Genomic DNA, 13,183 nt, shown 5'->3' with positions numbered 1-13,183 from the left:
GTGTGTAGCACAGCCACCATCCAGCGGCCGTGGTACAGCACGCATGCTTGCAGTGGCGGTATATCACCAGTGCGTGAGTGCTCTGAACGATCTTCGCGTTGCGAAAACTCGGGTGAACAGCTTGACGTGTACTTTGTGAGAGGTTAACTGAACCCAGGTTCCAAAAGAAACAGACGTCGATTCCTAAGATGAACTTTAAGGAGGTCATGCGATGCGCACGCAGGTAATATACGTCATCGGCCTATGACGTTTATTTGCTGTCTGCGCCATCAAAAAAAAAAATAATAATAATAATAAATGCTGTAGGGAAAGCTTTCATGTTGAAAAAGAGCGAGCTTTACATAGGTTATTTTTATTTAATAAATGCACTTACCAAGAGCTCTGTGTGGCTCCTCTTCACCTGTGTGGATCTTACTATCTAACATGGTATCCTTTAGAAGAGTAGAGGTTTGGGCCAGTTGGTGACACATACTTCCTCGTAAAGTTCTTTTAAGTTTTAACAGGATATTTGAAGCCATCGTAAAGTTATGTCGTGATAGAAATGTACTGCTATGGCATACCTTGTGTATTTGGTTTATGAACGTGATTTTCAGTTTTTCTGTAAGCTCATTTCTTTTATTGCCAATAATGGTGGTCGGTTAGTGGGGTTTAACGTCCCAAAGCGACTCATGCGATGAGAGACGCCGTATAGTGGAGTGCCCCTGATAACTTCGACTACCTGGGGTTCTCTAACGCACACTGAAATCACACAGTAAACACGGGGCTCTAGCATTACGTCTCCATCGAAAAGCGACCGCCGCGGCCGGAATCGAATCCGCGTGTTTTGGGTCAGGAGCAGAGCCTCGTAAGCACCGCGGCGGCTGAATTGCCAATAATTAGTACGATTACTACACGTAGAATAACTCGCAAGTGCGACATAACTTTCACTGAAATGAGACAGCTTAATTGCGTCTTTACATAAGATACGAGGATCATACATAGAGCACATAGGCGTGCGCAAGGTTCTTCTTCAGGGAGGGCGAAGGTTCATCGCACCGCCCCCCCTCTCCTTATTAAGCCAAAGTATGGGGCAGACTTCTGCCCCCCCCCCCCCTCTCTGGTGACCAGGGGGAGGAGGAGGCCGCCCCGTGCGCACGCCTATGATAGTGCATACAAATCTACTTGACTATTAGATTTGTGCTGTGTACTGCAGATGTCACGCGCGAAAGGAGCAATAGCGCGAAGTTGGTTATATGCTATTTTTGTTTCTTTTTCGTCGTAAAGGCCTTGACAACCATCGGGAAGCAGCATGGCACCCTTCCAAGCCTCACGCTGTCGCCGATAGCGCTCGAAGTTTGCGAACTTGCCAATGACACAATGAGGTATTTCTGGGGACGCGAAATGCAATCGGAAGAGCTTAGGAAATGCGTACTCTGGAAAACTGGGAATGAATCGAGAGAGTTTTTCCTTCGTAAGTGCTCACTGCCATTGGCCAGCCAGCTTCGCTAATGATATGCGTGGAATAGTGATTGGCTGAAACTTTCTTTCACGAACAATTCTACGTATAAGAACATTTTTACAGCGAAGCTGTATACAGCTAGGCGAAACCGAAATTTGTCCGTCCGATATATATGTACGCAAAAAATCCTAGCGCGCATACGTGTCACAGAAATTGGACAAACCCAGCATACTCACCACTGGCCCACTAAAAATGAAGAAGTCGTCCGCGGGCAGAAACGTATGGGCCACAGAAATTGTGCTAATACCAATACTCACCACGAGTCGACTAAAAAAATAAGAAGGGAACACACGGGCGGCGAACACTAATTAAGATTTCGGGACTGACGTAAGAAATAAATTTTAAAGACTTTAATGAACGGTCGGGGGTTAACTCAGTGATAAACAGCGCGGCCGCACGTTTAAGCTTCGCCGGTTAACCATCTGTATGGAGCGCTTGGGCAGCGATTTTTTATGTATACGGGCAGCTGGTGACGAGAGCTGCAGACTCTGACTCACGAATATAAGTTCCAAGTTTGAAACGAGAGTTTTGCATTGGTTGAGGGGGAGGGGGGTTCAACCCAGACGGCGTGGCTCCCCTCCTTGAAAGAGAAGGGGAGGGGAGCTACGCCTCTGTACACTGAATTCCTGAAGTGAATCGATAGCTTAAGTACGCCATGCATACAGAGAGGCCTGTTAGCCGAAATAGCTATCAGGCGCGCCCTATAACCCGCCAAGCGCCATAAACGTTTCTTTTTCTACCGTCAGTCTACACGGCGCGCCAGAAACGGACGCATCGATAACAGTAGCGTCTGCGCACTTTCACTTCATATACGCTCGCAAGATCGCTCCCGGATCCGGTCTATATCTATCGGCTTACACAGCCGAACGGTTCAACCGAACGGAGTCCAACTATGCATGAACGCTCTATTTTTAGCACACTGCGCGTGCCTTACTGCGGGAAAAAGAAAAGAAAATAAAGATCGAGGAGAGAAAGCCACTCCAACAACGGAAATCGCTTGTCTGTCCCTGGCCTTGCAGCCCCTCCGCGGGAGCTTGGTCCAGGATTGCACAGCGCAAGGCTTTTGCTTCGTAAGCGATTCAGGAGAGATGCACACCTTGACCCAATTTATGCGAGTTTAAAGCGAGGAAGAAGCTTACGGAATGTGATATACAAGTTTTGTTTTCTTTTTGTTCGTCTATCTTTTTTTTTCTGCTTCCAACGTACACGCGATACCCCATACGGAAGTCGGCATAAAACAGAAGCATCCTACCCCGCTCTTGAAACAGTATCCTCCATGGCGCAGTATCTGAGATTTCCGAGCGTACCAGTTGGTACCCATCGTTCATTGGTCCGGTCTATTTTTCTACATCGATGAAAAATAGCGAGTAAAGTAAAAACCGAAAACTTCCGCGGTCACTGCAGCCTCGGGTTATATCCAGTTTTTGTTTCTTACCGCGGGACGACGACTTGAATTTCAGAAACTGCGCTGCCGGGACTCCCTCGGATATCGGAACGGGAAGGACTTTGCGACGCTATTTGTCTCCCAGCAAGGGAGCCGTTGTACGCCTTTTATACGCGTATAAATATAGCAGCTTGGGTGTATTTATACACGTGTAGGAAGTGGAGTACATATAAATAAAACAAAAAAGAAGATAACAAAAAAGAGCTGGCTGCATTTCCAAGATATAGGTGTCAACTTAACTGCAGAAGTTGTACTAAACTTAAGTCAGGGCCTCCGTTTTGGGATCTTGCCACAGGGATGTTTTGATGCTGTTTGTAATTTTACTCAAGCTTTAAACGTATCCCATTTTTATCTCTACTTTGACAAATATTCGTAATTTCTGAAATATGTCTAAAAATCAAACATATCCGTTCAAATTTGTTCTGGTCAGATTAATACAGCTGTCTGGTCTGTTTTCGGAATAGCACAATAATTGCACTATTTCGTCGACATATAGTATCTGTTATTTCCTTTTTTTTATTATTAATAAGCATTCTTCAAGTTAACATCGAAATGCTAAGATACGAAGTCTTGGCTATCCCCCAGAGTGGGCATGTGCCACAGTGATGAGGATACAAACAAAAAACAAGCAAACAAAATTTTCTGCGGATGTTACTAGGCGAGCAGCTGTATTAGGAAGAGAGAGAGAGATGGAATGTAGGAAATGCAGGGGAGGTTAACTAGACTATGTACCGTTTGCTACCCTACACATGGGGAGCGGAATAGAGGGTTAAAAGAGATGGAGAAAAGCCATCAGTGCACATATTTCACAACACACGCACAGTGCAACGTGTACCACAATGCTTAGCTGCAGCTGGCAGCGTAAAAGACGGTGGCGGCAGCGCATGCTGGCCATAGAGCATACTGATGAATGGGTCCACTGGGTTGGAATTCGCGGAGGAAGGAACGAATGGAGTCCGCGCTTGTAAAGCAGTATCCTGTCCTATTAAAAGCACCGGATATTTCACGTAGCGTCGATACTATAGAGTTGGCCAAGGCTGAACGAGTAGTACAAGTAGGTGGTCGTGGTGTGGATGGTTTGACAAATATGCGGATGTATACACGGTGCTACCAGCCGACGCTGGAAAAGTAAGAATCGACGGAAACGTGGACGGAGCGCAAAGACCAGCAAGGCTGGGACAAAAGTTAGCCGGGGCGAGCCAAGACCACCTAGACTGGGCGAGCTCATATTTGGTATCAGTTCGTTTTAGAAAAAGACGCGTAAAACGAAGAACAAGTTAATACTGAAAACAGGCACAATGCACCCCCGCCCCCTGTTATCATTTAGAGGGGCGCGAAGTGCATAGGCGTGCGCAGGGTTCCCCATCAGGGGGGGGGGGGGGCGAAGGTTCATCGCAGCGCCCCCCCCCCCACCCTACTAAGTCAATGTATGGGGCAACTTAAATTGAGGACGACGCAGCGAGCGATGGAAAGGAATATGATAGGTGTAACCTTAAGAGACAGGAAGAGAGCAGAGTGGGTCAGGGAACAAACGGGGGTTAAGGACATCATAGTTGAAATCAAGAAGAAAAAATGGATATGGACCGGGCACGTAGCACGTCGGCAGGATAACCGGTGGTCATTAAGGGTAACTGACTGGATTCCAAGAGATGGCAAACGCGTGAGGGGGAGACAGAAAATTAGGTGGGTAATGAGATTAAGAAGTTTGCAGGCAGCAGAAAGCACAGGACCGGGTTGATTGGCGGAACATGGGAGAGGCATTTGCCCTGCAGTGGGCGTAGACAGGCTGATGATGATGATGATGATGATGATGATGATGATGATGGGGCAGATTTTGCGCCCCCCCCCCCCCGCTCAAGTGACTAGAAGGGTCAATGTACGGGGCAGATTTCGCGCACCCCCTTTTAGGTGATTAGGGGGGGCGGCCGCCCCCCCCTGCCCCCCCTGTGCGCACGCCTATGGCGAAGTGTACCTCATACTTTTATCTTGAATCAGGAGAGAGCTTCGCTGTAGCGCGGCAAAGGACCGGACACCAGAAAGAAACGTACGACGGCACACAGCGCTATGCATACGATTCTACACGAACGACGGCACACGTTTCTATGTGGTGTCCATGCCCTTTGGCGCGCTACAACGAAGCTTAAGAAATGACCCACTACTAACAGGCCCACGTATCAACCCGGGAAACATCGTGGTAAAAAAATTAAAAAAAGCGGAGGAACGAACAACACACCACACGAAGCGCTGACTATCAAGTGAAATTTATTTTTGGCGAAAGACGTATACATATAAATACACGTAAGAGCAGATCGTCGCAAACAAAATACAAACAAACCAAGAAAAAGTTCAATGCTCCGAAAGTGCATGATTATCGCCCTGAATTTGAAAAATGTGACGTGCTAGCAAGGAGCAGTTATCAAATGACGCGAAAAATTATCGAGGCCCACAATATTGCATTGTTAAAAGAGAAGTGTGTCAGCACATCGTCTATTTCACTATCTGACAAATTTTATATCTCTCGGCTAACCTGTCATTATTTGCTTGAGTGCAGTGAACTTGAGAAAGATCATCAGCGTTTTTTCGAGGCACTCCATCGTTTAGGCTCGCCCCAAGACAATGGGAACGATGCCGTGTTTCCGTGTGGTCACTGGACATTCAGGAAGGAGGTGTCGCGGCTACCTTTGTAGTTTTAAAACGCTGCAGACCTCGCATGTCACTGGTGATGAGTGGCACTCATGTTAGGGTGTGGTGTGGTGATATGGGGGCACGTCACAACACCGTATGCGGGTATAGCTTATAGGCCACCGGCAGGTGCATTGTTGAGTCGTGCTGCGCGCGCCTTCTTGATGGCGTATACACAAATTTCACAAGGAGGCTGCCATTTTTAAAGCACTCCACCGCCGCAGCGCCGTCTATCGTCTGCGACGTTTCGCCGCCCTTCCGGTGTGTGGGGTTCCGCGGCGGTGTATGCAGCGTATGCGCTCGGTTCACAAGGTATTGCTGTTCTTCGCGGTACACGGGCAAAACAGGGCAACGCTTTTCGAGTGTAAAGGCGCTGATAAATACTCGCTAAGCTTGCAGCTTCAAAATGGCTGAAACAGCAAGCAGCGGCGGCCCACGAGACGTTCCCGCAGCAGCGCCGACGATGAGAATAATGCCAATGCAGTTCTTAAGCAGCATGTGTAAATTGGTAATTGCTTTGTATGTTTTGTTATAGCTGGCCGGGTGAGGTTCTTGGAATAATCACTATAAAAGAGCGTTAACACTTAGGACAACTGTCGAAGTATAATCGGAGAAACGTAAATGGAGACGAGCGAACACGTAGGCCATTGTCTGGCTGCGCGCTAGGTGCGCGGATTAGTGTTTAAGATGGCTCCCGGGTTTCCGTGCCGTGATTATTCAAGTTCAACGTAACTCTAATCCCTAACAGACCATTTTGGTTCCGCTTGGCACGTTGCAATACAATGTTCACGGAACGACAGGAGCACAAACACCGATGCCTGTGTTTATTCGTGTCGCCGTCGTAGCTTGTGGCCTCTGATCGTTGCACAGGATAAGGAACAGAAGTACGACGGGTGAGCTCAAAGTTCGGCGTAGAAACAACGCCGATGATAAAATAAAAATAAGCCTGTTGCACATCTGGAAGCGTGGCATGGCGTGAGTTCGCTTCGGCGTGAGCCGCCGCCACTAGCGATACGCCGAAAGGGCGCTCGTTTTTGGTAACATTACTGTCAATTTGTTTTCTGGCGAGTATTTCAGAAGCATTACGACAAGCGCACGTGTCCAGGTAACGACCTGGCTTTAACGAACGTGGGCCGATTATACACGACACCCAGACTGCCGCGCGAAAAAAAAGTGCGGTTGTCATAACGCTACCCCAGTTATTGTCACAAAATTGACAAGTCGAGAAAGAACGTGCTCTCGACGAAACGTTAGAAACGCGTACCTACGCCAAAGAACACATGTCATGCAGGCCTTTCTGTCATGTAGATTGAAAAGTGCCCATTCAATAATCTCGAAATTGCACGCACTAAGATGGAACATTTTCTAGCCGCAGCCATTGTAAATCATGTGCTGTAGCATAGAAATCGGAGAGGTTCATGAGAACAACTCTTGGCCAAACATTTTGTGTATTAATCGTCAGCCTTGACATTGGTTCTCTTTGATGCAGATGATAAAGTGTACCAGCACCCAAGCACAATCACAAGCTGGTGTGGTGACTTGGAGAAATGGCCATAAGTGCAGACACCCCATATAATAATATACTATTTGTCGGAGAAGGCGTGCGACCTGGAGAAGCGAAGTCATTTAAAAACATAGTGCACTTCGCATGCCTTGGCTGCCAGTCTTTCAGGCTTCCGTAGCTGTTGCCGCAGCCAAACACAGCGCAGTGGTAGCTTGTCGACCTGTTCTCGTCCGACATTTCGATTTGCGGCAGCACAATTGTTTCAGCGCGTCGAAAAATGGAAACACGCTGACCTCTCACGCACCACGCAGTGCAAAACTCGGGAATCCGCACACACCAGCGGCAGCGGTCCGCCGAGGTGGAGAGAGAGAAAGCGGTGAAAATACACCGGTTCGAGGCTACGCTCCTCCTCTCCGTGAAAACGGTCTATACCCGCGCTTCGATTAACAACAACAACAACAACAACAACAACAACAACAACAACAACAACAACAACATTATTTAAACATACTCTGAAAGGAGGAAACCGGGCGGTGCAATTGTCTGCAAATCTCGCAAGGCTAAATCCGACGGCAACCTACAACCTCCTCATCATGTCATGATTGAACAGCTTTGGCCACGCACCCGCAGCATCGTGTGATGATGACCATCCCATTACCTATTTTCTTCGGCTCTGTAATATTTCTTGGTTTGCATGTATTTTGTTTGCGGCGAGGTGATGTTAAGTATGTATTTATATACGTCTTTCGCCAAAAATGTTTTAATTGATACTCAGCGCTTCGTGTGATGCGTTGTTCGTTCCTCTGCTTCATCTTAGATTTTTTTTTTTAACCGCGCTGTTTCCTGATTTATGACGTTCAACCAACTAGCCAACAAGTTCACCACTCAGTTTGGCCTGTCCCGTGATTGCTCAAAGTGCAGGGTCAAAGCCTTGCAGGCGCTTGACGATAACAGCGTCCGAGGACCACCGATGTTGCATTACAAGGGCTTCCCACCTTTACCTCCGTAAAGCCGGGGACCAAAGGCAGGCCGTTATGAGCAGCACGTCATCGCTTCATTTTCATCCCGGCATCCATTCTTTTCCTCTTGCCCCCATGAGGAGTAGTCGGTTTGAAACCCGCTTTCCAGGCCGACCTCTCCTCCTTTCTCTTCATTAAACATCTTCTTCTTGCATCCATTGTGAAGATTGTTTTCTTTTGGACTCGTCCATTTGGGGGGACGGGGGGGGGGGGAGCGCACTGCGATGAAACTTGGCTCCCCATAATGGAGAAGCCTGCGCATGCATATGGTCAGTAAGACAGCAGCCCGCCGCATAAATCCATCCGCATAAATCCAGAAAGCTGGGTATAACAACGGGGTAAAGCCGCATCACTCGTACGTTTTCCCGAGTTTTCTTTTAATGACATTAGGGCGCACTGAGGCACTAAAACGTCCGCGAAAATAATTACATTCGCTCGTCATCTAATAGGTCAACAGTCTCTTGTTTTGTTTGTTTGTTTTTTATGTTTCAGCGATCATCTGAAGCAAAAAGATAAAAAGAAGATTGCCGTTTTATCATGATTTCTTAGTTTTGAAGTTTTCCCTTCTAAAGATAACAATAATAATTGCTGGGGTTTTAGGAGGCACGCCTTTGAGGAGGGCTCTGGAAATTTCAACCACATACACGGCCCTCTTTCCCTTCCGTATGATGCAGCGTCTACGGGAGGGAGGGCACTGAAAAGAAACAATAGTTTAAGGTGAAAAATTACACTCTTAACCTTTCTCTCCTTCTTTTGCTTTGTTATATGAAAAAAAATCATAAGCGTTTTCGATTTCAGCAATAAAATACAAGCTAGTTAAGCTATGCGAGTTGCGAGTTAGCGTCTGTTTGTTATAACCTGCCACGTCCTTGTTTTTCGCGATGGGAAAGTTTCCGGAATTTGCCTGGCTACATCTTGCTTAGTGTCGTGATGTAATCGCTTTTTATTGCTAAACGTTCATACCAGGCAGCTCCGAGCAGCCGATGCCAAGAGCGCTGACCTCGGGGCATGCCCTCAGACATTTTCCAATACGCGTTGTCACGCCGGTCGGCTTCCGAGCAAGAAGAAAATTTTTTTTTAATCCTCCTTGCATCTGAGATTATGGTCAGAGCGTGCCGATGCACATATACAGAGGTGCAAGGTGTCGCCACCTGACTGTTACTTATTTATGTATCTATTCAGTTATTTATTTACTTATTCACATATGCATTAATTTACACAGCGCCGTTTCCGGTTTACTAACCTTTCGTCCGCTTGTAGGGTAACAGACACGGCCTTCGAATGTGTGACGTAGGGCGTACTGAAACGCTAAAACATTCGCGAAAACAATTACATTCTTTCGCCATCTAATAGTTCAACAGACTCCCGCTTTGTTTGTTTGTTTTCTTTTAGTTTCAACGACAACGAAAACCAAAAAAATTAAAAAGACATATAGATTGTCGTTTGTCACGAGTTCTCGGTTTTGATGTTTTTCCTTCTAAAGGAGGTTTTGAGATGCAGAACCACACTACTTCAAAAGGGAAAACATCGAAACTGAGACCCCATCACAAAACGCCCACCCCCGTTTTCGCTCATTGAAGCCATAGCGCTGATAGGACAGGGACCACAGAAAGTGGACAGGACGTGCGCTTTCTGTGGTCCCTGTCTTATCAGCGCTATGGCTTCAATGAACGTAACGAACCAACTAGCCCAAAAGTATGTCCCGTTTTCGCATTTGCCTTCTCCTCCACATCTGTTTTGGTTGGGGGAGAGGGTACGAAGCGTGCACAAAGTCGCTGCCTTGAAGACGACAGCACCACCTGTCGTCACGTCGGCTCCAGCGAAACCCCGTGTTCGAGGATTTTTCATCGCTTCAAGCTTCCCCTTAACTTCTGCCTTACTTGGATAGCAAGGCCAAATATTTTCTTTTTAATTAAACTTTATTCTCCATATCAATCTAAGTTAACGTATAATACAAAAGTATCCAAAGCACTGTGGTCATATGTAGCCTAGATCCGTAATAAGAATCAAAGCTTGCAGAGAAGGCATATGCGGGTGCACGCCGTCGTCTTCAGAGGACACGACGGCTATTGGACAAAAGACACCACAATTTGTGTGCATATCAATCTCCTCCCAAAGTCTCTATACGAAAAAGGCAGCCGCGACTTATGAATGCAACCACACAGTAAGCTGTTGCGCACTTGCACAGTCGTATAGCTGCGCGTTTGCGTGCGTCGAGTGCAGGTAGGCCCTAGAGTCAGGGAGGCGCGGGGGTTCAGACCCCTTCACATTAACCGGCCCCCTAAATGGGAGAAGTTAAGCAAAGCACTGGGTTCAGACGTGAAAGTGACCCCCCTTTGGGTGTGCTTAATGCATACTTTATGCGCAATATGCGCACTTTATGCACAATAAACTTAATGTACATCTACTTTGGTCCAAAATATACCGACATGACAGAACTTCGCCCCTGCGTACCAGTAGGTTATAGTCATAGTTTCAGTGCCGGAGCCCCAAAGGGCCTTGCATACGTAAGCCCTTGCATTCCTTCGTATTCAGCTTGGTTGCGGCTGGGAGTACAAAGGGACGCAACAGCGTGCGTACACAAGCGGCTTGGGTTCCCCGGCACTAAAACTCTCTATTGAGCATTTGAACGCACGCCTGAGCGCCGCAGCACAGCTGGCCTACATCTGCAAGAGGAATGCATCTGCCAGTGCGAGAGTACGCGACAGCGAATGCCTGCAGTATGCGTACCGTTGAGTGTGCGCACGGATACAGTAGCACGGAGTATTTGTGAAACAGCAGTGTGGTTCGATGAAATCACAAGAAAGAAAAAAAAAAAGTTCGAACTGCTGGTGTACAACCACGACCGCCAGTTTTAGCGGAATGTTATACGACACGAAGAAAGCTGTTTATCAAGACAAAAGAACAAAAAAGAAAAAAAAACACACCCTCTGTGTGCGTTGTTTTGTCGCGCTCTCCTTCATACTATGTAACCATACCTAGGCAAGCTTTCCACACGTCTGAAGGGGCCCTACATACGCTTTCGCAAATGCGCCCCAACCAATGAATATAAGCCTCTTTGGACGTTTTCTTCTGTTTTTGTTCGTTTTTTGTTTTTGTTTCCCCCCACCAAGAACAGCATCAAGTTAGTTCATATCAGCGTACAAAAAACGTTTGATAACACGACTTATTGTCGTAAACGAGTAAAGATATTCTTCAGCTGAACAAGCGGTCGCGCACGGCCTGTTCCACCACTGTCTCTCCTTAGGCCCTCCAGCGTGCCCATTGCGCAAGGCACGCTCAGACCGGCCCAGCAGCGACCGCGGGCTTCTTAGAAGCCTTGGCGCTGCAGCGCGTTGTCAGCGCGTCGTTGAGGCTCTTGAGCATGGGAGACTTTGGCCGGAACAAGCTTCGTTCGGCGAGCAGTGCCCGTGCCAGGTTGGCATGCCGCTCGGACTTGATGGCCGAATCGATGAGTAACAGGTCGAAGACGTCGCGCTGCGCGTCGCTTCCCCCGATGCGCAGCAGGTCGTACCTCACGGCGGCCAACTTCTCGGCCGCGTCGTCGAAGCGGCCCTGGTTGTGGGCCACCATGGCCTGCATCGCGGGAATGCCGACTTCGGCCATTATGCGCTGCTGGTCGTCGGGCCAGCCGCCGTCGTCGCGCCGCCCCAGGTCCCGCTGCGGCGGCAGGTTGACCAGCCGCTGACCGTCGTTTCCCGCACCCAAGAAGGCCATCAGGAAGTGCAGCTGATTGAAGGTCAGCACGCGGTCGTCGTAGTGCGCCTGCGCCACGTCGAACACGCCTGGCCATCGCGAGGCCAGCTTCTGCTTCGGCACGTCGCGCAGCTGCAGTCGGTACAGCAGCGAGGCGGCATCCACGTAGTCCAGCATGGCGCCAGACTCGCGCAGGCGCTTGGAGACCTGTCCGTCGAAGAGGTCGATGGCCGCCTCGACCTCGCCCTTCTCGACGTGGTAGACGGCCCAGTGCCAGAAGTTGTGGCACGCCAGCATGCCGCATGGTTCCCAGTCGGTCATTGTGCGACTCATGAAGGCGATGCCGCCGTCGGGGTCCGCCTGCATCTCGTAGACGTGCGCTAGCGCGTGCGTGGCCCACGCGTCGTTCTTGTTGAGCCTCAGGGCCTCCTCGGCCGCCTTGCGCGCCTCGTCGTATAAATTGGTCTCGCACAGGCCGAAGGCGAGCATGCCGTGCAGGTACGAGTAGAGAGGCATGGACGGCTTCCAGAGCGGTAGCACGCGTGCTATGGAGTCGCGCAACTGGCGCTGGTAGCCCAAGTAGAAGTAGGTATCGTGGGCGAACTTCAGCGCCAGCATGTCGGTCGGATTGTCGATGAGGATGTCCTCCCAGAGCGACGCCGCGCGCGACAGCCGTCCACGGGACCAAGCCAGCACGGCGTTCACGTGAAGCTGCTCGCGGTGCGGTAGACGACCTTTGCTCGCGATCGAGTCCAGGACGTCGAGGTCACCGGACAGGGTCGCATTTTTGAAGACGTTGTCTCCGGAGCCGATAAGTGTCAGGCCGACGTTCAGCACCTGACCCATAATGAAGTGCGGGTCCGCTTTTTTCAGGCTTTCCAACGTGCCCGACAGCCCGCCCAGGGTTGGGTCGTCGTACCAGCCCACGTACTGCGTAAGCGCCGCATCGAACAACTTGCAGGCTTGGTCGTTCGTTGTGCTCAGCGGCAGGTTTTCCGCCTTCCAAGCGGCGGACTCGCGCCAGTTCTGCCGCAGCGTCAGCTTGGCAGCCATGATAGGATGAAAACGAGAGAGACTGATTTGACAACGTAGACTCACGCGTTATAGATGGTTTCCGTGCACAATCGTACGATGTCAATGCAGCGAAGGCGTCAGATAATTCACGCAATTCTTATCGACGAAACAAACAGTTGGAGGCTATGTAGGCGTCCGCCGCGAGCAGTCGACGCGTTTCGCACAGTGTTGACAACTTGCAAGTTCAACAACTCTCAATGTTTATATAATTCAAAACAAATATTCACTTTTGTAACTTATGTTATGACTAATTTATTAAATGTAAA

The 13,183-nt window shown here is 48.9% G+C and overlaps 1 protein-coding gene across 1 annotated transcript; it reads right to left on the bottom strand.

Moving 5' to 3' along the window:
- Positions 1–10,047: 10,047 nt before the first annotated feature.
- Positions 10,048–13,077, bottom strand: LOC119382632 (tetratricopeptide repeat protein 38). The gene has a single exon (XM_037650420.2). The coding sequence runs from the start codon at positions 12,894–12,896 to the stop codon at positions 11,427–11,429; it is 1,470 nt and encodes a 489-aa protein (XP_037506348.1). The 5' UTR covers positions 12,897–13,077; the 3' UTR covers positions 10,048–11,426.
- Between the last annotated feature and the right edge of the window lie 106 nt (positions 13,078–13,183).

The sequence above is a fragment of the Rhipicephalus sanguineus genome, chromosome 2 (assembly GCF_013339695.2).
Source record: "Rhipicephalus sanguineus isolate Rsan-2018 chromosome 2, BIME_Rsan_1.4, whole genome shotgun sequence".
Lineage (NCBI taxonomy): Eukaryota > Metazoa > Arthropoda > Arachnida > Ixodida > Ixodidae > Rhipicephalus > Rhipicephalus sanguineus.
The sequence above is the reverse complement of the archived record's forward strand: the minus strand, read 5'-3'. Positions and strand labels throughout refer to the sequence as shown.